Source organism: Rattus rattus, chromosome 10 (genome assembly GCF_011064425.1).
Source record: "Rattus rattus isolate New Zealand chromosome 10, Rrattus_CSIRO_v1, whole genome shotgun sequence".
NCBI classification, from domain to species: domain Eukaryota; kingdom Metazoa; phylum Chordata; class Mammalia; order Rodentia; family Muridae; genus Rattus; species Rattus rattus.
The window spans coordinates 42,564,032-42,591,660 of NC_046163.1; the positions used below are offsets into that span (position 1 = coordinate 42,564,032).

The 27,629-nt window shown below is 44.2% G+C and overlaps 1 protein-coding gene across 2 annotated transcripts in view; it reads right to left on the reverse strand.

Moving 5' to 3' along the window:
- Prrx1 (paired related homeobox 1) overlaps positions 1-12,643 on the reverse strand; it is a 65,681-nt gene extending 53,038 nt beyond the window's left edge. For both annotated transcript variants that reach the window (XM_032915168.1, XM_032915169.1), the window contains exon 1: positions 11,404-12,643. In XM_032915168.1, coding sequence (XP_032771059.1) covers positions 11,404-11,644 — 241 coding nt within the window. In that variant the 5' untranslated portion in view covers positions 11,645-12,643. The remainder of the gene's footprint in view (positions 1-11,403) is intronic.
- Positions 12,644-27,629: the final 14,986 nt, after the last annotated feature.

A 27,629-nucleotide genomic window follows, 5' to 3' on the forward strand; every position in this document is an offset into this window, starting at 1 on the left:
CTACACGCCAGAAAAACTCCAATCCGTAAACAGAAAACAGTTGCAGGGCTCGGTCTCCTCAGAGTTCGATTTATTGAATGGAACAGCAAGTGTGCGTTTCTGAAGCTTGTGAAAGAGTTATATATTTTCACATCACTTTATTTTTCATGTATCGATACCTTATGACAAAGTAAGTCAAGCGAGTAATAAAGGACTTGCCTGAAGTAAGCTAGCAGCGTGCGTGAACTAGGTCAGTTGAAGTAAATGCCACTTCCGGGCCTAACCGAACACAGGCTACATTTCCTCCCTCAAAGAAGTGCCGTTCTTTCAAAAATAAAATAAAATAAAACAAACAAACAAACCTCAACCACTGAAGAAAACAAATATGTGTGCCATCTCAAGAAAGCAGAATACTAGAGGTAAAGGAAGCTGGGGAGGACGGAGACAAACACTTAAATAAAAGCCCTAAATACCATCATGCTCAGGGAAATTGCTCCGTCCCCTGAGGGCGGCTGAGAACAGATTGTAGCCGTCGAGATATTGTTTTCTGTTTCTCTTGTCAGAAGGGATTCAGTCTTTGAAATATGTCTAGCTAAACTGCAGAATTCGGTTCCATGATTAATGAACTAAATTAGGTTTTATTTCTTAAATGTGTTGGGGATTCATCCTGTGGTCTTCCCCCAGTCTTGAGGATTAGAGCAGCTGGAAGGCACATCTGGTTACAGGCAGGCAGCTCTCTGGGTGATCTTTCTCCCCTCCTTTAGAAGGAGGAGGTGTGGGGAACTGCGGAAACTTTTATTGGGTAAGTGTGTTTTTTTCTTTCTTTTAATTCTTAAAAGTGATGCTTATTCTATTCCCTCTAATGAGAAAGAGAAAGAGTGGTTACTGAGATGTATAAAACACATCTAACTCATAAGCTAAACTTTTATTCAGCATGGTGTTAGACCCTTTATCCATCCTTCCCTTCAATAAAATGTTTATATTCATAGGGCAAATATTTTAATGGCAATCTTCCTTGGGATGACTTGTAAATAGATTTCATAATAACAACTTCCTATTTTACTTATATTTATCTCTTTAAAAGTTCATGTCTGGATAAATTTCATTACGCTTGATCTAAAAAAAAAAGTTTCTTCCTTTGTTGAAATGCTTTAATAGGTACCGAGTCTGCCACTACCACCATCACTCTACAAAGTAGAAAGGAACGTATAAATCTTCCAGCATTTGATAAAAGGAACTGTAAGACCCAAGATGCTACAGTAAAAGAAACCATGTCAGGCTCCACTCCGTGCCCACTCGGTGAACATTCTCTCTTCCAATCCTACCAAAAGTTAACCCTGTGGAAAATTCTTCTCTAAGCATGGTGTGGAGTATCACTTATATACGAGGCAGGGTTTGCCAATTTCAGAAAATATGAGCTAATGTCTAGGGAAGCTTCTCAACTAGAACAGGCAGAAAAGAAAAAGAAACCACTTATTCTAAAGTCTCGGGGCTGGAGAGGCCTCACTGGATGCTGAGAAAGCTGAGAAGAGGCAGGACTGCGATGACGAGGGCTTACATAACCCTCCAGAGACCTTTGTTTGCTGTTTGCATGTTTATTCGTTCAACTTTGCTGAGGAGAACAAGCGGGATGCGTGTTTATGTGTTTTCTTGTTTTAAAAGAAACAGGATATTTGGAAATGCACTTGTAAACTCTTTTACTGATTAAAGAACAATCAGTCGTCAAAGATGTTAATGCCATATAATCAAAAATTGCATAAACAAAACTGAAAAGAAAACACTTTGCTGTCAAAATATTAACTGTATTTACCTCAGGGTAGTAAGATAATGGTAACTTTACTTTTTCTGTTTTAAATGTTCATGTAAATAAATTTAGTTTTCTAAAATGGGCATGTGCACTACTTCGTTTCTATTTTATAAAAATATTAAAACACAGAAAGCAACAACCACAAAAAAAAAAAATACTTGCAGCTAGAAAGACAAGTCAGTAGAATGCCTTCATGCAGAGGTGTCTATGTAGTGTCTGAGGAAACATGCCCTAAGCCAGTCCCTAGTCTTGTGTGTGGAAGCATCGAGTGTCCCCTGAACCAGCACTGGGGGCATCTACAGGAAGAGATTTGCAGGGGCTGCAATTAAACAGAGGTATCACAAAGAAGTGTCATGAGACTAGAACCTTGGAAGGTAGCTGTACAGAGCCAGATCTCTCCATATAAGAAGATGAGACCCAGAAATGAGGCTTCCAGATAGGAATACACCTTCCCAGCTAGCATAGGGGGCATAGCAGCAAGCCAGCTTCTCTCACGATTTAGACTTATGAATACGGCAAGTTGCTGGAGCAGGATGGAAATGAAGACTATAGAGGAGGAGGAAGAGGAGGAGGAGGAGGAGGAGGAGGTGGAGGAGGAGGAGGAGGGTGACAGGGAGGGAGAGGAGGAGGAGGGAAAGGAGGGGGAGGTGGGGAGGGGGGAGGAGAAAAGGCCAAGATAATTCATTTATCCTCGATGTTGAGAAGTTTGAAAAGCAATTGTATGTTCTAATGTAGGAAGAACTATCAGGCAAAGAGGAAGAGGTGCAGGTCAACCTGTTAGGGATTTAAAAAGGGAGAGGTTTAGGTAGATTTTAAAGGTAAACTCAAATAGAGTTAGAGAGGAAGTCTGCGAAGGCATAAAGGAAGGAGAGTTGTGGGTGGATGTGAACGAGGAAAACAGGGAAATCTGAGGATCAAAGGGAGTTCCACACTTTTGTTATCTCTGTGGCCAAAGCCCCTTTGTGACTTGGAACAGAAATATCAAGTAGGCAGCTGCATACATAGTCTGTGACTTCAATGGAGTTGTCTAGCTATGAACAGGGAGCAATTATATACAAACGCCTATTGACACTATGGACCCGGGCAAGAGTCAGGACGTGAGAAGGGGAGGCTAGACTGCTTAGTAGTGTCACTGGGTAATGAAAGCCTTTGACTGAAAGTGCTGACTAAGCACAGTTGACAACCGTCTCTCTGTGTTGCAGCTGCGATGAGCTATGGTAGTATTTGTGATAGACGAGAGCCGAGATGCCCATATTATTTAGTGCCACTTCCCACTCTAGACTAACTGCAGTGCGGGAGAATGGCAAGGAGCAAAGATTTAGAATCGGTACATTGTCCTTCAGAACCCTCAGTCCTGTGAACTCATCAATGACTCTGAAAGGGAACAGAACACGATAAACCACCTCACAAAACGCAACAGGTTTCCAGCTGGGAGAGGGTGGGAACGGTAGCACACAGCTATGATTGTGTACAGTCGGAGGCAGGAGTACCATTGTTAAAGCCATTCTGGTTCAAAGCCATTCTGGTCTGCGTAATGTGTTTCCAGGTACTCAGGGCTACATGGTGAGACCCTGACTCAAGAACCCCCAAATTAAAAGTGAAATAATAAACTGAATTAGCAGAGAGGAAGTACACAGGTAAAATCTGGCATGTAGTTATTCTCTACCTCAACACTCACCCCTCTCTTTCAGAAGATTCCACAACATAATATTTAAGGGATGTTTTAAATTCTAGCACTGAATTTGTTGAGGCAGAGACATAAAGTAGGAAAAGTAAAAAGGGCAAGGTGCTAGAACCTGACTCTCTCACCACCCACCAGGCCCAACCCTACCAAGCCTTTGGCAGACTGGCACCGGATTAGTATAAAATGATTGCCTGTAAACATGAGAAAAAATGGTTCTCTGATTGCACCTACTGCTGGCCAGGCCCTGTGCTTTGCCCATATCCAAGCTGACTGGCACGGGTTTTGATTGAGTTGGGCCCTTTGGCCTTGAAGTTGTCTTTCTGGGTCTCCTTTGAAAAGCCTTGGCTTCCTTGTATGAACATAACTGGGAGTGCACCCATATGTTTCCACGCTCATTTCTAACTACACCTCCTTCCAGGACTGTGGGGTCCTTTAATGCCATCAGTAACAAGGAGAAAATAGCCAAACGGGATGAATGTTCGCACTCTCTGACACGGAGTTGTGGGAAATCAGACTCCCTTACGGTTCTGGTCTCCTGCTTCTACTTCCTCTGAGCATCTCAGGTCAAATTACCTGGAGACGTTTGTGTTTTCAGCCATCTACACTAAGACAACAGTATTCTTACTCAGCCATTGTGCTGTCCCCAGGATCACCTTGTCTTGTTCCAGCCACCATTGAGTAATGAGAGAATTAAAAGAACTGTGAAATTTACAAAGGAGGTTGAGAATTTATCTTCAAGTCCTTGAAGCTTGGCCATAAAGGGTCAGACATAGGGACTGGAAGTGATTTCAAGTGTTCGAATCTCAGTGTTTCAAAAGTATTAGGGCAGTTAACTGCCTTCCTCTGGGAAAGAGGGTTACCCTCATTCCAGGGTGCCAGACTCCTGTTCTATTTAAAAACTCACAGGTACCCAAGGCTTTCTACTGCAGTTTGAAATATCTTGCTCATACCGGTCAAGTGTACACACACACACACACACACACACACACACACACACACACACACACAGAGAGAGAGAGAGAGAGAGAGAGAGAGAGAGAGAGAAAGAAAGAAAGAGACAGAGACAGAGACAGAGAGACAGAGACAGACAGAGACAGACAGAGACAGAGACAGACAGAGACAGACACACCCACACTCACACTCACATCCATATGCCCTCTCCATAGAACCCAGGCACCAGTTTTAGCAGCTCTAACTGAAGGGCCAGTCTTCTGGCAATGTCTTCATGCTGTGGAGATGTCCTATGTTTTGCATTAGACTCTTACAACTTGTGTCTCCTGACTGAGAGTTGTTTGTATGTATGTATGTATATATGTATGTATGTATGTATGTGTATGTACATATGTTTGTGTATGTGTGTATGTATATAAGTATGTATATGTGTATGTATGTGTGTATGTATGTGTATGTGTGTATGTATGTGTGTATGTATGTATGTATATATGTATGTATGTATTTATGTATTTAAAGGTAGACTACTTCCTAGCCTTAGTCCTGGAGAACTGCACCCCCTGTTGGAAAGAAAAGGCAAGAAAGAGCCAGTCAGGCTAGGCTGGTGGTCCTACCCTGCATAAGGTAGCAGGAATTTTTGGATTAGCAGGAAGCAGTCAGAGGTGGAGGAGGCTAGTTTGTATCTTTGCCTGGGCACGAACAAAAGCAGTTAAAACTAAAGACACTGAAGGCTAGGTTTTAAAATTTAAAATTTTGTTCAATTAGTTCCTCTTTACCTAACACACACACACACACACACACACACACACACACACACACACACACACACACCCCAGAATACTACTACGTCTCATGAACATTCCCAGGTTTATTCTTCATTTGAAGCTGAGCCTATTGTAGCCAATAATCATAAAAAGGAGTCCGGGATCCTCAGGATCTGAGCCTTCCCTACTCTGCAATACAGCAAAGAGTATAGGCACTCAGGACCCAAGAATATATGTGGTCACAACTCAGCCTTTTGTCCCTGCATTAGAGGACCCCCAAGATGATGAAATTATAAGGTTGGCTGTCTTTGGACCCCTCTGAAAGGTCACTGTGAGTTTTACTTGTTGCCATGATTTCTGTTTCCTTCATAAGAAGAAGCCTTTAAGTCATCACGAGTAGAGGTTATTCTACTCCGCAAAACAACCAAGGTTGTCACCCTCCGGAATTAGCTTCAGGGTTTTTTTTAACTAAGTGATTTCAAGCTGATGAAACACTATTACTTTTAAGGTCAGTATGTCACAGAGGTCTTCACAAACACGTCTTTGAGGACTCCAACCTAGTGATGCGAAGAGTCTACTAATATTCCCTCACCAGCAGAGACACCGTTCTGTGAAAATAAACTCGCTAATTCAGAAACATCCACGACTGTCTTGCTGTCCTTTCTCTGATGCCTTTACCTATACTGGCTTAACCAGAAGCTGCATTGTGAAAAGTCAAGAGAATGCTGCTTTGTTGATATTTTCGCTACTGTTTGAGAATATTGATTATTTGCTTGAGGGCTCTAGGTCCCCCCCACCCCCCGAGAATCCAAATTCTTGTGGATCAATACCATTATCAAAAACACAGATCTTTTTCTTGGTAAACAGGGAGATAAAAGTTAGGAAACCCATGGAAGGTGGTACCTCAGAGCATCAGAGTAAATCGGGGAGACAGACAAGACGGTGGCTTGTCATCCAGCGATGCCTGTAAGTGACTCTAATTATTGGTTCACAAATAACCATAGGGAGGTGGACATTTAACAACAACAAAAATAATCAGTTCTTAAAAATAAATGTTTTTTTTTAATCCAAGAGTTGGATAGAGTCCGCCGAGGCCTGTATTTTACTTTTTATTTGGGGGAAGAATACTGTCCACCCCAAAATGTCTTTTTGCCCACTCCCAACACAATGCAAACCCCATCTCCTTTTCTATAAATACTCCTTTCCAGTTTCAAAGTGGTTCCTCATGTGGCTCTTCCACAGAGTTAATAAAATGAACATTCCACAGCATACAAAGAGGATGGGGCCTTAAGCTGAAGGCTCCCTGGGGTCACAGTGCAAGGCTGCAGGCACAGAAGTTTGCAACAACTGGGTACTGGCACGCCTAGCTTTTCCCGCCTGCTTTGTCTTGGCGGAGGCTCACTGCAGTGAATACCGGTAACACCGCATAGGAAGAGAACTGTAAATTCTTTAAAATAAAACGTTCAATTGGTCTAGGGACCGTCATAGTTGCGAATCTATAGCCGCCATTTAGCGCATAGGGCTCCCGGGCTGACGGCCTGGAGCAGTGGTCAAAACTCTTCAAAAACTCGACCATGGAGTGTGTGTAATAGAAAAGTACTCGCTGCTTTCTTTCGCAGGGGGTATGGGGTGGGGTGGCATTTGTTGGTTTAGGGATGTTTTACTCACTCCTGCTGTTAAATCTAGAGTGATGGCCCTGGGAAGACAAAGGAAGTACTAACATTGGTGTGATGCATCCGCTGCGGGCCTGCTTTGCTACCCAGCGCTGTGACTTGAGGGTCTTTTAAGAAAGTTTATCAACACAGCAAAATCTAAATCTAGTAAGAGTCTCAGAAGGGTTTCATGGAAAACGAGGACAGTGACGCCTACAGTTGGTTATCTGGAGCCGCTAGGAGTCTGGTCAGCCTGGGTTCTTGGCTTTTCTGGGCCCAATTTCCTGACATTTCAAATCCAGAGACGTCCTTGGTCCCCAAGCTTCGAAGTTACTAAATTATCTTTTTCTCTGAAAATTTTAAAAGGAGGCGACCGCGATGCTCTCTGCCACTGTGTGTAAAACAAGCAATTCCCCACCAGCCTTTGAGCTACACTTCAGGTTTTGAGGACTCCTTTGCTTCTGGATTTTTAATCCCCTGCTCCTGTGAAAAGAGAAATTTCCAGGCCACCCTGAAAAGGACTTGTTTTTATTATCTCTGTCTTGAATTAAGATCATTGAGGCCTGAATTCAAATTCAGAGTACCAGCATGGGGCACAAACCCCAGGGTGGTGCCCGAAAGACACTCGTGGCGCCATAACTATTGTGAAACAAGCCACTGCGGGGAGAGAGGGAATTGATATTATTTTGATGCAGATTCCAACTGGGAAGCGCCCTAGAGAATGTTCTCGCTCTACTGGGCGTTCTTCTGGCTCAGAGAAATTGGGGAGCTGGGCCAGCAAGAGTGGGGTTGGTGGCTCAGGAGGGCGATTCCTGGCCTGTGTGACACCTCTGCCTTCGTGACTAATCGATTTCCCCGCGCCGCTGTTGTTCCCCATTTGCATGCACCACGGCCCGGGGCCCAGCTGTGCCCGGGTGCACACTTAGCGCCGGCTGGTGAGTGTGTGCGTGTGCGCGCGCGCGCGTGTCTAATTGACTTTCCGTCTACCTTTTTATGACTACATGTGTTTCCAACAAAAGGTCTTATTAGGACAATCTGGTTTCACTAATTTAGAGGTTGGGAACGTGGAAGGCAGGCGCTTTTTTTTTTTTTTTTAAGAGTTTGCAGAAGTTGAAATTAAGAAGTTGACAGCGGGATAGGGGGATGAACTGCGCCCCCCCCCTTCAGGAATAGGTCTGCCTGTTCTGAGGATTTCTACCTCTCCCTCCCTCCCTACTTATCCCCTCTCTACCATCACCAGCGTTCATGTTCACACGCCACAAATTCATTCCTCTACATTAGCCATAGAGTTTTAATAGTGTTAAATGAACCAAAAATTTCCAGAGAAATATACTGGGCTGGGAGAATCAACAATAAAAACAGTCCTTCCACAGAGAAGAAAATAGAGCCACGGGAGGGGGGTCAGTCCCCACCCAGGAAGAGGAGTGAGATGAGAGCACAGGATTACTGACTTATGTTGGGAGAGGCCAGTAAGGACTCAACTTTTTTATAATAATTGACCAGGTTGAAACGCAAAGTTTTACAAAATTAAGACTATTGTTGGGGGCATGAGTAGAACCTACAGGCTCATTTCCTCCAGATAGATGGAGAGGCCAGTTTTCCAAAGAGCTGGAAGAATAAGCATCTGTTCACTGTTTCCCATCTCTTTGAAAGGTATTTTCTTTAGCACCTGACTGGCTGTGAACTTCTCCATCCCCCTGTGACCCCTACTGTGACCCCTAAATCCCTTACAGCCAGATCTCCTGCAGCAGCCCTCCTCTCTTGCAGACTCCCCACTTCTCTGTCTATAATCTGAGCTCCGCTGTCTGCTTCAAGCCGGAAAACCGGAGAGTGGCACCCTGTCACTGGTCCCAACTGCCTCTGCGTTCTACCTGGTGCTCAAGAGGAAAGATGGGCATCTGCAGAGCCGCTTGATTTGAGATAAAATTCTCCTGTTATCACCCCCTATGGAGAAGGGGGACGTTGAGAAAAACCTACTTCCAAAAGCAATCGCTTCTTAGTATGACTCTGCAGTCCATCTCCCCGAAAGGCAAAGACCGTCAGCCCTGTACATATGTGTGTGTGTCTCTGACTTATTTCTAAGTCCTAAGTGCTGCTCACTGATACCCCTATGTCCCCTGCATTTCTGTTGACTGATGACTGTCCTGGTTGGTGTATCCTTTACCTAGGCAAGCTGTAAGCTGCTTCCCCCCCCCAGGCCCCCTCTCCTGTGGCCTCTCTATTCATTACAAGTATGAGATGGGGCGAGTTCGCTGCAAGAAGATTCTTGAGGTCTTGTCCCTTTTTCTGGGGGCAAAAGGTCCTCCAACTTCCGTGGAAACCTTAAAATTGACCAGGTGATTCATATGTATGAATGCAACCTTGGTGGTTCTAGGCCTGAGTCTCACAAAAACCATTTCCCTGTTCCAACCAGGCTCAGTGCAGCCCCTCCAAATCAGCTCCCCTTATGGCTCCCTTAACCTAGCTTTACTATGTACTCGCTGTAAGACCATGACAACCCCAAGCTCCCTTCTCCTATGCTTTCCTTAAAGAACAAACAAACGGAAACCAAAGGAGCAAATAAGAGCAGTATGTTCTACCCCAGTCCAGCCCCACACAGTTTCGAAAGCTGACTGCCACCCTGGGGTTCTGGCTTGCTGAAACCAGTCCTGGTCCTGCTTTTCCTGTACACCAGCGTTTTGGAGGGAAAGGGCGGTATTGCCTTCTCTCTCCTGACCACTCTGGTCTTCAAAGAAGCAGTTTCTGCAATACCTGTTTTCTTTTTTTCTGTTGGGATAGCATATGGGTCCTGATGGTGGTGGTGGTGGTGGTGGTGGTGGTGGTGGGGACATAAGGGGTATCAGTGTTTGTGGGTGGTGGTATTAGGTTCTAACATTAGTTCTTCAAACAGTGATAACTTTTTTAGGTCAATACTGAGTCGTATGGAAACTCTCTTGATAGAATCACAGAGTTCCAGGTACTGTCTTCCTAGATTTTGTTTTATACTTTCCCCAGTGAAAGAATTTAAATAATCAAAGTATTTTGTAGTCCATTTTATTAGAGCTTCAGATGCTCTATCCATGTGATGCTGGCATGTATACCAGGATCAGCCTCCCTCACACTCTACACAGAATGACTGTAGTTCCCATCCTAGCCCTTACCCAGGCTTTGGGGATACCGATTCTTCCTGGCTGTGATTTAGACTGGTTTCTATAATTCAGATGGCTAGTTCAAATCTCTTCATCAAGCTTGTGTGGCACTCAGTGGGCCCAATCCAGAGTTGATTGCCCCCAAGTTACTGCCATCTATAGTTCAGTCCTAGCAGGCTGCAGAAGCAGGAGCCAGTACCCTGACCAAATAGGGCTCTCCTGGGGCCTGCCTAGGCGAGCCGGGTTCCCCCCACAGTGCCCAGGAACCCTTTTCAGCTGTTTCTGATGCAGGTTTGTTTTGAATGTCTTTTTAAAATTGTTATTTGGAAGTCTAACGGGGACGGTGTCTTAAGAGAATCATAGAATGGCAGAGGGCCCTCCAAGTTCCAAAAGAGGGCTCAGCACAGAATGATAAGGAAAGAGGTCATTTTAGAATGTTCTGCGGGAGTCCAGACCGCTGCAACTTCTCTGTGCCTCTGACTAGAGGATGAGCCAGGTAGGTGACAAGTGTGTTACATACTAAGGGACCACGACATACACTTGCAGTCAGTCTTTTTCGATAGGTGGAGTTAATAACTCTGAAATTAACATTTCGAGGGGTGATGTCGACAGTGACAGCGGCTTTTATGTAGACTTTTCTGGAGGTCTAGGGGCCAACAGGCCGCCGTGCTGCACAAGGACTTGGGCCTGCAACCCGCGATTCCCCAGTGCAAAGATAGTGCTAGGTCAATCCAGGCAGACTCTGATTTTGCTTCTAAAGAATATTCTCCCAGCTCCATCAAGATTTGCCTTAACAGGTGGGCGTTTAGCCCTGTCTCAAACACAGGTAAAGATGACAGCAGGAGTCAGAGACCAAGCCTGCGCATCCCCGCTCTGCCCTCGGCCTTTTCCAGGCTTGGCTCGCACGCACATAGAGTGTGGGACCTTAGTCTTGTCTTCCACGTTCCTCGGAGCACGGTGCTTTCCCCTCAACCCCAGGGAAGACACGCTCCCAAGTGGGCCCTGCATCTTTGCTGTTTTCGCTAAGCGAGGTGGCTGTATGGTCTGTGCTCTGGCCAGACCGCTCCTACCCAGGCTTGGGCGCCCCGCCTGCGGGACTTCTGGCCGCCGCTCCCGCCCGAACCCGTGATGCAGCCCCAGCGGCTAAAGACAGTGGTGGCCGTAGAGTCCCTGCGTTGGATCGCCTGGCCTCCCAGCGTCCCTGGGCCTCCGGGCTTCTCTCCAGAGTCTGCTTGGCTTACACCCTTGGGGGAGCCCTCGTTTTCTCATCGGTCTTTCTGCGATTAGCGACCAGTCACTTTTCCCCAGGTCTCTTAAGTTCTTAGCTAAGCCTCATCTCCCCGAAACCGAAGCCTGGAACACGGTCCCCGCCGCCCTTCACGGGCCTCCACCCGCTGTCCCCAGTACACACTCCCCGGAGCAAGCGCCCCTCACTCACTGTCCTGCTGAGGGGTGTCGCTGCCACTGGTCAGTCCCGGTGACTCCAGCAGGCTCCGGCCCGCCTCGCCCACGCTTTCGTCCGCCTGTGCCGCCACCATGTCCCCGGCCTCCTCCAGGTCTAGCAGGTGACTGACGGAGAAGTTCTTTTTCGCCTGCAGGGTGTCGAGGTTGCCAGGGCTGTCCAAGCGGCCGCCCAGAGCCGGTTGCCGCTCCAGAACGTGCCCGTAGCTGGAGGTCATGGTCTTCCCTCCAATCCCACCCACCCCCCTCTTCCCGCTCGAATCAACACCAAACGCTGTGGGCGTGAGGGGGGAGAGGAGCCGAGTGGGGAAGAAAGAGGGGGGAGTGGAGGAGAGAGAGAGAGAGAGAGAGAGAGAGAGAGAGAGAGAGAGAGAGAGAGAGAACCCCCTTCTGAAGTGCAGAACTTTCAGCACAAGTAACTTTTTCTCGCAGCTTCGGTTGCTTCGCTGAAGCCAAGTCCGGCGTGGTCCAGAGAGATAATCCACACCAAAAAAGTTTAAAAATCAAACCAAACAAACAAACAAACACCCTAAGCTTAAATCAAAAAGAAAAAAAAATCCCTTCCAATTCTCAAAAAGCGTCTACACGCAGACACTAAAAATAATAATAAGGGGGAGAGAGGAAAGGGGAGGCCAACAGGGCGGGGGAGTTAGGCAAACAGAAGAGAGATGAAGGGGTGGAGAGAAGAATCAAAGTGGGTTTTTAAAAAAAAAGTAGAGAAAGAGGTTAAAAAAGTTATTCCCCGGCAAGAGTTCAAGCACCAACAGAAGGAGGCTTGTTCCAGCTTTAAAATGTCTTCAAGAAAGCGCGTTCCCCCTCTCTGCACTCCTGTGGATTCTCGGGAGTGACTAGAATTTCAGGAGAGTGATGTCTTGCAGATGTATTAGAGAGCAGGATTCTCACTTTACTCTTCGTAAGGAGGGAAAAAATAAGAAATAAAGAAGTGGGGCTTCAAGAGTCTGCAGAAGAGTGGCGCGTCCCCCTTCCCTCCGCGCTCTCCCCCTTCTCCGTGCGCAGCTCCTTTTCCCTTCTCAGTTGGATCAAGAAGCTCTCTGGCACTTCAAAAGGCACAGACTGGCATGGAGAGGAGGCTTTGTAGGGAATACAAGAAAATTGGAGACCCCTGGGAGGGCAGATCTCCACTTAATAGGAGCCTGTAATTACGTGGCAAAGCCTTTGTGCGGCGCCTGACGTTTTACAGACCCCCTTTCTCCATCACAATCTCCTACCTCCTTTTCCTCGGACCGAAAAAACAGTCTGATTAAGAAAACCCCTTTGCCAACATCAGAGCCGGAGAGAAGGGGAGAGGGAGGGAGCAAGAGGGAAGGGAGAGAGGAAGGAGGGAGGGCTAAGGGAGGGAAGCTAAGGAGAGAGCCCCTTTGGATTTTTAAAATAAAGGTCTAATTATCATTCCCTTGCAGTAGTACCACAGACAGAAAAGAGCCCGAAACCCGCAGTCACTTTAAAACCGGGCTGACTATTTTGTTTCAGCATTAACTCCTCCCGATTTGTTTGAGATCCTGTTGGAAAATCTCATTTGCTTGTTTTGATAACGGCTGAGAACAAACTTGTTACGAAAAAGAAAAAAGAAAAAAGAAAAAAGAAAAAAAGGAAAAGATGCACATCTCTAACAGTCAAATCTGCGGCTGCGCCGCCCCCAGCAACTTTTCCTGCAGTTTTGTTTTGGCGGACAGAGCGCAGGGAGAGTCTGAGACTGAGAGGCAAAAAAGAGCAAGCCTATTAAAGCTCGTTTGGCTCTGTAGAGACAGCCTATTAAATAATGTAATAAAAGAACTAGAGCGATAATAACGGCAGGCTCTCTGCGGTCTAAAGACGGCTTGGGGAGATCCAGAAGTCTTCAGCTTCGAATGGATTCGGGACTTTCGCTGCCACCAGAAATCCCCAGGCTTCAGACAGTAGAAAATTATTTATCAAACCGGAGGAAAGTCCATCCTAATCATTTCCCCTACCCTTGCCAATGTTCTAATTTCTGACGCGCCTAGCCGAGGCTGCCCAATATCGGAGCAGACAGGAGCACTAGGGCTGAAAGAGCTGGGGGAGCGGGAGAAGCTGGGGGGTAGGCTCTGTGCTAATCTGGGTCCAGGCGGGTGAGGTCCTGGCAGACACAGAGACCGAGGAAGCCTGGGTCGAAGTCTATGACCAGTCTTGACAGAGGACAGAGAAGTGCTGGACGGTGTTTTCATGACCTGTTGGAATCTGGTAACAGCTTTAATAGTCTCATTAGGAATGAGTTACTATATGGCCAGTAAGTAAAATACTGAGTGCTTATTTGTGGCATTTTATGTCCTTTAAACACACACATTCATACATTTCCCCTCACTCCCTTGATTGCTAGATTTCCCCTCCTCCTACAGCTAGGAGGCTGAATTGAAAAGGAGGAAGGGTCCCAGTGTGTATAAACGGTTTCTGGGCTCCAAACGGCCATAGTTAGCCCAGAACTTCCAGCCCTGATCTGGGAAAAGAACATTTGATGCCATCAAAGGGTTGAAGATTGAAACCAGATGTGCGCGCCTCGGTTCTTTCCATGCATTTAATTAAGGAGCCAGGATGGAGGAGACTTTTTCATCATTAGTTCACCCGCTGCCCCCTCCTTTTTCCACCCCTTGCCTCCCTCCAGCCACTCCTGCCGTGCCCCCGACCGGCAGCCCGCAGCCCCCAGCCCGGTCAATGCGCGCCGGTCCCTCCTGCTCTGCAGCCCAGGCACTGAGCCGCGAAGGTTTGTCTGCTGGCCAGCGCCTGGGCCAGGAGAGCTGGTTCTTGCGCTGGGGACTTGCCCATGGGTGGGCCGGACATAGTGGGAATTTGTGTATCCCGAGGTGCTTTAGGAGACGCCAACGGTGAGACTCCTAGAGCCTAAAGCGCCTGGAATGGAAGCGACTCAACAGACAGGCTAAAGTGGCATATTTCCACTGGTGTCTCCGGAGCGCTAATCTTTCTAGCTTCCTAAGGCCAGGACGTCTAGCACCCTGGGTATCACTTCTGAGAAGTAGCCTCACTTCTGTGTGCATCCAGAGGATGGATGAGGAAAAGATATCGTAGACCATCCCCAGACATACCATTAGGTGCCTTTCCTTCTATTTGACCTTTTCTCCAGGATGCAGGCACATTTTGAAAATCACCCGCTGGTTACCCATGCTTATCAATCACTTGCAACTAGGGTACGAATGGTTTCTATAGGAACTTTGGATACATTTTTAAATATCTGTGTAGCAAATTTGTTTAGGTAGTTACAAATATAGCATATAGCAAATTCAAATGTGTGGTATTTTCCTAAAGGTCAGATCCAACCAATTACACCACTTGCTGACCTCCCCTCCCCCCCCCAGTTGCTCCTATCCTGTGGCAAGGAGAGGTATACTAGAAGGGTCTCTTTTGAAATCTGTAGGCACAGAATGTGCTCTGGTCCTCTATAATTCACAGAAACCTGTATCATTTGTGCCTGGAGAGAGCAAAGGAGACAGTTAAGACCATCCCACAATAATGTTGAGAATTCTTAGAGGGTGTGCTAGATCAAAAGAGTCCTAGAACCTTTTATTCTTCCTAGAATGTCTCCTGGGCTTCAGCTGCGTGCAATAAGCCCCTTTGTCTGGCAGGGAAACTTAAACTATGACCCCTGCAGTCAGGGGTAAGGATTGGCTGGACTGTGAGAATCCCCTCTGAAGCCTCTAGGTAACCCTCACCCTATCACTCCAAGCCTTTTCAGGTGTTTCTGAGTCTGGTCTTTTATTGTCTTTTCTTTCCCTTCCTTCCCTTTCTCTCTCTCTCTCTCTCTCTCTCTCTCTCTCTCTCTCTCTCAGCAATTTCAACTGCATTGAATCTGTATCCTGATTGTGTTTACACATGGCACTTGTGATTTGTGGATTGCAATTAAAAAAAAAAAAAACGTAGAATAGCCCCAGGAAGAAAAGTAAGGAGTGTCAAATAGCATTTACATCAGCGCTGACAGAAAGTGTGCTTGGGCAGGAGAAGGTGTGCCCAGACCCCACGGAGTCGGTCCTGTCACTGCTCTACCAAGTACACTCAGCTCAGGGCCAGGGAGGGCTTTGTTCTTGTCTCTTATCTCTTCTGGATCCAGGCTTTAGGAAGGCTTGTTGGCTGCTGGGGTAGAGCAAGGAGGAAAATGTTGAACCAAGTTCTCTGAGCTCAGGGCTCAGGGCTCAGCTTGCAATGACCAGGGGAGCCAAGAACTTTCAGAATTCCAGAATAGCCATCTGGCAGAAATATTCCAGGAGAAGCTGTAGCTACCAGTATATGGTCATCTTCCAGGAAGACTGCTGGACCAGCCTGAGCATTCAGAAAGCCCTAGAGGAAATGGTCTGGATTTGCCTTTGCCTTTCTTTAATCATCATTTTGTCTTCCAATGTGACTTCCCTGGAAGAAGGTTGGAACGTGTGTAGGCCTTTCCTTGCCTTTAGCTTTGACTCCTACCCATCAATCATTATCTATAAAAGTCTGTAACCTTGGATGATATAACTTATAGAGCCCTCTTCCTTATCTGACAGTGGTTTTCCAACCACTCTTTCTGGTCTAGCCCCTCTAAAAGAATTCCCGTTTCCAGACTTCCCAACCCTGGCCCTGGCCTCAGTGGGAACAAAAGTGGAGCTAGGAAGGAGAGTTGCCAAGAGTCGGGACCAGGGTAAGAAGGACGCTTGGTTGGCAGCCATGCAGCATTGGGTGGTCCTACATACAAGCTTGGTAGTGATTATTGTCCTGGGTTTCCCTGGTACAAGAGGCTTGCAGAACATTGCCTCATCTGGCTAGCAGGATGTCCCCCACCTTAAAGCAGCCCCCCCTTCAAGCTAGAAGCCAGAAGTTGTGCTCTCTGACATCTTAATTTGCTGACATGATAATCACACATGACAAATCACAGGTTCCAGGACACAGAAAGAACACAGTATTACCCTCATGCAAATAACATGCCGATATGCCAGAGGAGGAACCGCTTGCCTGATCATGACTGACAATCTAGTACATATTCATTCATAGAGAAACAAGGGGCAAAAGAAAGTGCCCTCTGGATTCTGGTAGTTCCCATCTCTTAATATTTCTAGGAAGCTTTTATGCCAGAACCTATTGTGTATCTCCAATTCTGTTTCCTGTAATCCTAAGTGGCAAACTAGGAAAATTCCTCCTGTCCACGAAGAGTAGATGTTTCCTACTTACCCCCAATTCTGTTCAATATTCCTATTGAAAGATTTTGAAACTTTGCAGTAATAAAAGGATCTAAGACTAAAAGCACACTTCCTAACAGTAAATTGATAATGGTCATTTCTACACATCTACAGGATAATGGTCACATCTACAGGATGTGAGGTCATTATGTTCGGGGACCTAGCATAGTTTCACTGTATCTATCTGCTTCTGAAACCATCAAGGGCTGCTTATACCATGGGGATAGTTTTAGTCAAAGGCATCTGCGTGTGGGCAATGCAAGTGAGTGCTTCTCAGGCCTAACTCTACTAGAAGCCTCTGCTGTAACTGCCAGTGCAGGGTGCAGTACTCAGGAATTCCTCCTGCTCCTCTATTCTCTGATGGCTTCCCTTGGTGTTCATGGAGAACTGCTCTCCCTTTGAAATACTGATGTTTTCCTGAGCTGTGTCCATTGTCTTTACTGCCTTCATAATAAGTGGATTGCTCTTCAATGTCATACACACTCATAGGCTAACTGCTCCTTGCTTGCCCAAACTCTCCTTGCTATCCTGTCTCTCCTGCCTCTGCCTCTCAGGTACATCTTACTACTGAGCAATATCACAAGCAGCACTTGTTTCCTGATGCATCAAACATCCATCATTTTCTTTCTATTTTATTCTTCTCTCACAATACTTTCCTACTGCCGTTTCCCCTCTTTCTACTCCTCCTAGCCCCCCCCTTGTGTCCACTCCTCTGCTTCTCTTTAGACAGCAGCAGGCCTCCCAGGAATACCAACCAGACATGGCATAAACAAGTCACAGTAAGACTAGATGAGGTAGCCCAGGCTGGCCTCACACTGGGAGTCTGTCTGTCTCAGCCTCCTGAGTGATTTGGTTACAAGGGTGCACCACCAGGACCAAGCTCAAAAGTTAGTACAATAAGACTAATCATGACTGCTACCACATACTTCCTTAAAAGTTAAATGACTGCCCATGGAATCCATCTAGCTCAGTGCTGATCACACGGCCAGCTTTGAGGATAAAAAGACAGTCATCTCCCTTGCTATTGTCATGCATTCATTGAGGAAAATGAAATCTAATATCTCTGAAACTTGTTTGTTTGTTTATTTGTTTGTTTGAGACAAGGTTCTCAGTACAGCCCTGACTGTCCTGGATCTCACTGTGTAGAAAAGACTGGCCTTACACTCAGAGATCCTTCTGCCTCTGCCTCCTGACTGCTGGAGTTAAAGGTTATGTGATACCATGGCCTGGCTAACATGCCCAAAACTTAACTCATTACCTCCTCCCCATAGGAATCCTCTTCTCCCAATAGAAAATGAATTATTTCAGTTTCTTTATTTTCAAACAACACCCCTAGTTTCTCCAGGTAATCAATAGTACCTATCAATTTTAGGGCAGGAGAGGTGATGGCCCAGTGGTTAAGAGTACTTGCTATTCTTCTGAAAGACCTGGGTTCTATTCCCAGCACCCATATGATGGTTCACAGCTCCATTTTCAGGAATCTGATGCTGTCTTCTGGCCTCTACAGCACGGCATACATATAGTGCACAGACGTGTATGTAGGCAAAATATCTGTACACATAAAATAAAGTAAAAATTTTAAAGGTTCTACCAGTTGCATATAGAAATCCATGATCTTGACACAAAAGAATCAGTGCATGCTGGTGGAATTGAAATGGACAAAGATTAAGTAATAATAGAGTGGGAGAATAAGATAAACTCCATGAAAGTATGTAGGTGTGATATGTGAGTGTGTTTATATTGTGTGAACATGATATAGTCTGTAGTCAAGACTCCTGGCCAAATGTCCTCAGTGAAGTATGCGTGCAGATGCCTCCTTGGAGGAACCCAAACCTTAATCATTAGGTCATTTTAGATGGACCACATATGACTCTTAGGAAGATTAAGAAAGAAAACAAAGAGGGAGTAATTTATCACAGTCTTATCCAACAATTATTAGTTCTCTTTTTCTGTCTCTTCCCTGGTATCCAAATGGCCCAGGCTGCAAGTTCTCTGGGGCTGCAGTAAATAATAAGTGGCCCAATTCTTGCTAGTTTTCTACATTTAAAAGAAATGCTTTAAAGATGGCGAACCCCATGTAACTATGATGCTAACATTAAGACAAATAGACATGTGATAGCACATGGAGCTCCTGAGAGGCCACTGCTGACCCTGAAATCCCTTGCAGGATGAGAGCTAATACTTGGTGGGGATTAGAGATGCTGGTGTCTCCTTCTAAAAATTCAAGAATCTGCATATTCATTGGATTCTTTGCCTTGCATCAGATGTGTACTGCGGTTCAAACTGGCTTGGGGCCTCTACAAGATCCCTAACTTGGGGGGCACAGATTTGGCCGTGTGCCTAATGACAAAGACCTTTACTGGAGAAATACAAGATGCTTTGTTTCTGGGTAAATTTGGCTGATCAGTCTCTTTGCTGCCTTTAGTGTTGATTTACAAAATGTAGGCTTTGGATAACCTCCCTGGTCTTGTTGCCTCCCGAAGTCTGTAGCTGACCCAAGCCACTTCTCTACCTCTCTCTTCCCCTGACCGTTCCCACACACTTCTCATTAGTTTAGCCTCCCTCTTCTCTGCTTTCCCCAGTGCCAGATGCTTGCGATTTCTTCTCTAATGTTATATGCTAGGTTAAGTATATATTTTTACCCTCATTTCTTTGCGTTTTTCTCTTTTTAAACACACGCGGATCTGTCTTACTTCAAGCTCTGCCACAGATTAAATAGTGGTAACAGTAAGAGGGTTGTTTTCACTTGCTCAGCTCCAACAGATGCTGTGGGCAATGTATACACGTAACTTGGGGTAGAAGTCACAACTGTGTGTAAGACCAGTTGCGCTAACATCACCATCAGTTGTCTTTTCCTAACGTCCTTACCCCTTACACCACAAAGAAGAAAGCTTTAAAGAGTAGAATCAAGGAGCCTGATTTTTAAAAAGCTGAGGAAGGCATTGTTTTAATACTTAGAGCTTCTGGGAAAGCCACTGCTTTTCCAAAGACCCACATCCACCCATTGTTGCACCAGGGAATCATCTTTTAACCTGAGAATGTATGGTGGCATTCCAGCCCCCAACTATGACACCAGGTGTGGGGTGGATTCCTGCCATCTAAAATCTCAAGAAACTGAGGCTAGAAGATTTTGATATTCAGGCCAACCCGGGCTACATAGACGGATTTTTTTCTCAAACACCAAATAAAACACAAACAAAATCCCCAAACACAAAATCTGAAGGTGAGATTTAGTGATCTATAGTATTCCTTAGTATTTGGGTGTCTTGTTCTCCATTAAATTATTATCTAAGTCCTTAGATGTTAAAATTCATGTTTATTTTGTACTAGATGATTAAAACAGAAGATAACCATTAACTTTTTAACCAGTACGAGACATCTTGTTCTGGCCCATTTAGAACCTAGAATGGAGGAGAGAAAGGTGCTTTAGTTCTGTCCTTTCAGAGCACAAGTTAGTTGGGCCCCTTTCATTCTCCCACTCTGAGCTTTGGCATCTCAAGTTACTTCTGAAAAAGTAAGGTAACAGGTGGAACTTCTAAAATAGTGTCCAGAAAACAGAAAAGAGTCAATAAAGTTTAGTTCAGTCTCTACATTAGGCTATGATGTAGTTGTTTGGACCAGATAGCAATGCTTTCTCCAAGAGCAAATAAAATAGCTGAAATATTTGTGTCCCTGTCATCTCCTCAAATACCAAAAGAAAGCCAAGACTTGAGCAACAGTGTTCCAAAAAAAGACACTCCAAGGTTAACTAAATTTTCTTCCTTCTTTTTTTATACTTTGTTTGTCTTCAACACTTCAGGATATAACCAAAGATTGCAAAAGGAGTAAGTGTTCATTAAGAAAAGGAAAATACAGTACTAATGCCTACAACAGTATGCTTGGGGAAAGACAGAGTTTGTGATTATGATTACAAAGAGAATAAAAGCTAAGACAAGGAAGAATAACTCTCACATCAGTTTCCTCTGAAGGTATTTCCCAATATGGAAGTATAGGTGATAGGCTACAGATCATTAAGTAGATAAAAACCATAGCTGAGATTTTGGTAACTTGAGAGTTCCAAGAAGGCCAAAATTTATGTTTACAATTTTATAAGGACGAAAATCCACACAACACACTCTAGTGTATCTGTCAGGAGTTCTAGAAAGCTGAGCTTTTGAATAAGTCTCAAAATTATTGAGAACATTGAGACAAGTCAATTAAATCTTCAAGCTAGATAGAGTTCAAATGAGATTAATCTATTATTCACTAAAGCAGATAACCAAAACATCTCTGGATACTTAGAAATTAAGCTATTCATTTCCACAGACTGATCATCAAGAAAGAAATTAAAATACAAATTATGAATGATTTGGGCCATATATCTTATATATTTGACCTATAGTTTTAAAATATGGTTAATAGGAATTTTTTTGCTCTTAAAACATTTTTAGAAAGAACTAAAACCTATTTGTCACATAAAGGTAGGAGATGACATTTCAATAAAAGTCAAGGCTAGGAGTGAAAGCACACACCTTTAACCCCAGCACTCAGAGGCAAAGGTAGGTGGGGCTCTGTGAATGTGAAAATCTCCCCACAAAGAGATCTTCAGACTCAACTGTAATTACACTGGATTTTTCCCAGTAATTAAAGAAACAACAGTAACATCATAAAACTTAGTGAAGAGCAAAGAGGAAATACTTGTTAACATTATATGTGAACACTGTAATCCTAACAATAACACCAAAATTGGAGAAGAAAAATAATCACAGAAAAGTTACATGCTAATCTTTGTAGGTGGACAAGACTTTGACACAAAGTTTTAGAAAAGCAAGTGAGATACAGGAAACCAAATGTTTCACAATCAAGCTGGCTTTGTTGTGGGAATGCAAGGTTGGTTTAATATCATAAAATGAACCAATATGAGTTTAAACATAAGAGCTTGTTGGCAAAATGTCAAAGTATTTCTCTTAAAGTTTTGAATGAGGAATCTATAGCTAATACTTCTATATAACCTGACTGAAGGCAGAGGGTGTGGACAAAGATGGAGACTATGTTGACAGGAAAATAGCTCTCTTTGTGTGGAAAAAGAGGAGAGTAATGCACCTGTTCTGAAGTAGCATTCATATACCATAGTGCTTCTCCAAAATGGCTAGCTAAACTGATATGTTTAGGGATTCAAAACAATAATAACTTCACTTTCATGCCCTGGAACACTCATATTGGAACACCAGCAAATTAGTACAGCTAACTCTAACTCTCATGTACTGTTGTGGGTATATGCACAGATGCAAATTTGCAAAACTGATAATATCTACAAGTACCAAGTATATACTATGACCCTGATATTCAATTTCTTTTATAGAATTTTATATATTCCTGCTGTGATTACATTAGTCTACCCGTGTTGAAAGTATGAAGATGGCTATTTTGGTTGTATTAATATAATATTTTTTGTCATTTCATGTATATTTGATTTCTAAGTTAATACACATCAGAAAGGCATGTATTTACAAACAATAGTATATGCCTGTAATCTTAAGCCTTGGGAAGACTGAGGCAGGAAGAAGATGAATTCAAGACTAGCATGGGCTACAGAATGAGTCCCTATCTTAAAGGAAAAGCCAAACAAACAAAAAACTTGAGAAAGCAGAGTTATTTAAAGCAAAGCCAAATTTCCCCCCAAATACCCCAAATCAGCATTATACATAAAGATGTATACTAATTAAATTGAACACTAGCAAAAATATGGATAATTTTCCCAAAGATAGTCCTTGAAAAGCAGTGGCAGACACCAACAGCAAAAGGTTTGCATATCATTTATTTGGAGGAAAAAGTTGTTCTTCACCTGTTACTTTTTCCAAACTGAAAACATCTCATATCACATCTCATAGAAATGATAATTCAAGCAGGAAATCAACATTTCCTTTGCTATCAAGATACCGTTTACCTACCATAGAGGATTTCTGTATGAGTGAGTTGGAACGTGAATAAAATGCTTGTAGCATAATTGGTCTAATGAGTAGAAAGTGGTTTTTTATAAGTTGCAGGACTTCAGCCATGCTTTTCTGTTCAATAAAATGAGAAACCGTGCTGGGTAATATCTGTCAGCTTTACACAAAATTTAGACATAGCTGGGAAAAGCAAACGCTAACTGAGAAAACACCTCCCTAAGACTGGCCTGTAGGAAAGTTTGTGGGGGTACTTTCTTGATTAATGATTGATTATTAATTGATTATTAATCAATGATGTCTTGATTAATGATTGATATGGGAAGGCCCAGCTCACCACTGGCAGTGGTCCACTCATGGTATATGGCCCTGGATTGAGTAAGAAAGCAAGCAGAGTAAACCACAGGGAGCAAGCAAACAGACAGCACTCCTCTATGCGTTTAGTTCAGTTCCTGCCTCCAGGTCCCTGCCTGTAGCTGCTGTCTCAACTTCCATCAGTGATGGAGTGTGACTGGAGAACCATAAGATCGCTTTAGGTCATGTATAGCTTTATCACAGCAACAGAAACCTCAACTAGGACACATACCAAGAATATAGCACTGTGCACGCTTGTCTAAAACCCTATGCTCATAATAATTTTCTGCCGTGTCTGCCGTTGTTCACACCACCCTCGGTTTTGTGACTAAAGAGCTGCATTTTGTCCTCTTTAGACGAGTGTCGGCAATGTGCCAGATACCACAGTAGGTGCTTCTCTCCACTCGTTCGTGGTCTTCACAAGAGCCACATACTAGAGGCTTTATTCCCCTTTACAGACTTAAAAAAAATTAAGCAGATTTCAGTCATTAAGCCATTATTAAGATCCGTTTCTCGCCGATGATCAGTGCTTTACAAAGTACTAACTCAGGGATGTGAAGCTTTATAAGATCCGAGTAAATTTCTCCTTGAGAGTAGTGATTTCCCCTGCTCATGCCTCTTGGGTGCCATGGCTCTAGAAAAGAAAATCACAACACAAAACAAAACAGAAATATCAAACGTAAAAGAACACCAGTACCTGTGTTTATTCCATCAAAGGATCCATCACCCAAGATAACTTTAGCAACGAATGCTTAAGAACTTGTCTACTCTGGTTCCTTCTACTGTGGTCAAAGTAAAGGAGGAGCGGTCAGCCAACATTCAATTTTGCTAGGAAGTTATGGGTGCAATAGAGGGTGAAGGGGTTGTAAAATGTACACTGAGTTGTAAGTCAGAGGGCTCCTGATCATGGAACCCCCATCCTTGCCCTCATTTTGAAAGCTCTTGGTTTTCCCGGTTGTCACACAGGGGTGCACAACTTCTTAGGCGTGAAACTCAGCATACAGGGGCCTGCTGCCTGTCCTTGCACAGAGAGGAGACCTCTTTTCACGACTGCACTGGCCTGGTGAAACATCTTCTTTTGGAGATAACAGCTATAATTGAGGAATAAATCTGTACTTCCACAAGCTGAAGAAGAATATGAACCCCTGCTCCCTGCTGCAGCACGGGAACTAATAAAAACCTCAGACCCATGACTCACGCATCGGAGCAAAGAGGGCTTCATCGAAGATCAAATAAAAAGGTATAGCTACTGAGCCAGGCAGTACCTGATGTGAGGATCCCAGAGTCCTTCATGGCCCATCCTGTCTTTAATGATAGGTGAGTTTCAAGCTCAGAAACAATCAGCTCGCACAAAGATGACAGTCCCGATTTCTCTGCATGCGATGACTCGGGATATTCACAGCTTTAATCTAAAGGAGATACCTGTCCTCAGCATACTTCTCAGGTCGCTTGATCTAAAACTGTAACCGTCAAAATGTGAACCCTAAGAACAACCCCTCAGACTTTCCTGTGCCCAGCATGCATGCCCACTATCCCTAGAAATTAAATCTGACTTGCCCACAATATACTCACTGCTAAGGGAGAAAAACTGCTAAGGGGTGTTTGTAAAATGATTCGTGTTCCAGGGTCTCTACACCTCAAGTCAAGAAAGAGAGAGAGAGAGAGAGAGAGAGAGAGAGAGAGAGAGAGAGAGAGAGAGAGAGAGAGAGAAGCAATTTCTACAGTTTCTTTAATTGAGTATTCTTGGACTTTTCTGTCAGTGGGACCAAAGGAAACGTCTAAATTGCCCTTTCACGATACCTCAGACTCCTAAACACTGAAGTCCTTTGAAGGTACTGAACGTCACGCCTGCTATTTCCTGGCATTTCTTCCTTGCTTCCTTCCTTCTGGCTTCCTCTAGGATGGAGGTCTCAAGTATCCGGGGGCTGGGAGAAGAAACCTAAGATTAATTTATGCAAGTTTTGCCTGGACGTTAGGGTCCTCTGTGACAAGATGCTTTGGGGGCCTCAGTTCCTGGGCTCCTCTTTGATAATCTCATTGGTAAAGATGTGTTTCTTTTCTCTCTTCACTTAAGCTTGTTGTTGAACCTCATCCAGCACTGCTCAGTCTCAGCTAACTGGGTTCTGGTTTCCAGCACCCAGACCTATGCAGAAGTCTCCCACCTCTTGCGATAAGCATTCTATGCAAGCCTAAGGCCTCAGCCCAGCTGTCTTCCACATCCCTAGCCAGCCCCATTCTGCACACCGGAGGATGCAAACTTCCGGGCTTTTCCACAGCCTGAAGGAGAAGAGGAAGCCATTCAAGGGATAACTTAGTACTCACAAACAAGCCAGCCTTTCCACCACTTTATTTTGCTTCAGGATGGAGTTCCACAAGGACACCAATTTCCAAAGAGCTGGACGAAAAGTGGGTTTTTGAAAAGACCATGAAATTGGCAGGACACCCTGTAAGGAGTGTCTAAGGCTGGGAGGCTAATCCTTCACTCCTCCCCTCTCTCTTTCTTACTTCAATCAAGTTTGCTGGCAGGATTGTCTCACCCCCATCTATACGGACAGGACTTATGTTTTATGACGTTTCTGTACCATAGGAAATCTGAGATGGAAGTAATACGTCCTAATTCTTGATGATTTATAGGAGTTTTAGAAAACAGAAATGTGTTTTCTTTTTCCCAGGGTTTGCCCTCTAAGAACATTATTGTAAAAATGATTCAAAGGCCTGTTCCACGTTTAATCAATTGTTGAATTATCAGCTACTTTTTTTTCCAGTTTCTACTTTACACCTTCATGCAGATGTCTATTTCTGAATAATTAAAGTTACATGTACTGCAAGCTTTTCAAAAGTGTGCACTGTAAGACTTACTATATTCCAACCTGCTTACCATATCTTGTACTTAAAATTGAACATACAGATTTATATTTCTTATGCTGATGTTTTGTGTTTATTTATATGTGTGTGTGTGTGTGTGTGTGTGTGTGTGTGTGTGTGTGTGTGTGTGTGTGCGTGCGCTGTATGTATGCAGGTGCATGTGTATGTGAAGTTCCGAGGACAGCCTTGGCTGACTTCCTTAGGAATGTCATTTACTTCCTTCGCAACAGGGTCTATAATTAGCTCAGTGCTCACCAAGTAGGCTAGACTGGCTGACCAGCTGGTTCCAGGAATTCTCAGGAATTCTCTAGTCTTCAGACTCTGCCACCCCAGGATGCCACGGTGTCCACTATTTTTACATGAGTTCTGGTGCTCAATCTCAGGCTCTCATGTTTGCGAGACAAGAACTTGGCAGACTGAGCCATTCTCCCTGCTTCTATTACACTTTAAAAAATATGCTATCTCACCGCGAACTTCTAAGCTACAATGGAAACACCAAAAAGGACCATAGGACACTGCACAGACAACCAGAAATAGTTCACGGAACTGCTAGAACTGGTTTCCTTTTGACAATCTGTTGCAAAAGACACAAATAAGTTCCTTTGTTAGGATTTCTTCACGTTTTCTGTGATAGACACAGGATTATCATGCCAATATGTGAGATGTGGACTCTGTGTGAAGAAGTCATTCTGATTTAAGCCAGGCATGGTGACACAGCTTCCAAGTGTCTGAGGGAGGGGAGTACGAGTTCAAGGACTGTCTGGGTTACAGAGTGAATTAAAGGTCAGATTGGGCAACTTGGCCTCCAAATAAAAAGCTAGAGATTGTTAGATATATATCTTAATGATAGAACATTCATCTAATATTATTCATGAGTTCCTCGGTGCATTCCCTAGCAGCACACACACACACACACACACACACACACACACACACACACACACACACACACAGGGAAAATGAACTGGTAAAGTAAACTAAAATTCATTAACTGATGATGAACCTTTGGGCATTACAGAAAAAAAAAGATGCTCTTTTATCCTAACATTAATAGAAAACAAATAATGTAGGCTTAGATTTTTAAAACCTATTTTAATATAGGATCTTAAGTGCTTTAACCTCCTTTTAGCCCACCCTCCAGAGGCAGAGGAAACAGATTGTGGACCTGTTAGAAGTAGTTTTGGGGGGCAATTCCAATCTCTGTTGTCAGGATATCAGCCAGTCCAGTCCAAAATACCAAACACGGATCAACAGCAGCTGCTCCCTCCAGAAGAAACTGCGAGGCTCTGACAAACAGGCCCAAGTTCGAGGAAGTAGAAGAAGCAACTAGAATACCACAAAGAGTTCTCTGGTGCTTTTCTCTCCATAAACTCATGACAAGTGAAGATCGGCAAAGAATGCAAAGTGTTGCAAGGCCAACCAACTCAAGAGAGTCGTCAACAAAGACCAGTGAAGCACTGCGAGGTGAACCAGTGCAAGAGTGTCCTCTCATTGCCTGTCAGATTATATTTATATTCTTTCTAAACATCATGTGCCCCTCAAGTGTCTGCCCCAGCAAGACATCACAGGCCTTCTCACAAGACAGTTTCCAGAAAAACACCGTGATGTGTATGTTCTCAGCAAAACATCCTCTAGTAAGACAGCATCACATGATACAACCAAGTCTCCAAAGAAACCAGAAGTTTTCACTTCAAAATACTGTTACTAACGTTGGGTGTTTTAGAATATATCTGGGAGAAAAAAAGGATACAGGCTATGAACAGAGGGCCATACACTGATGTTGCTGTAAAATTATAAATAAAAAAGGCTGTCTTTTACCTTGCCCTAGGTCTGGTACCACAGCGCCCCAAGATATCTGGTGGATA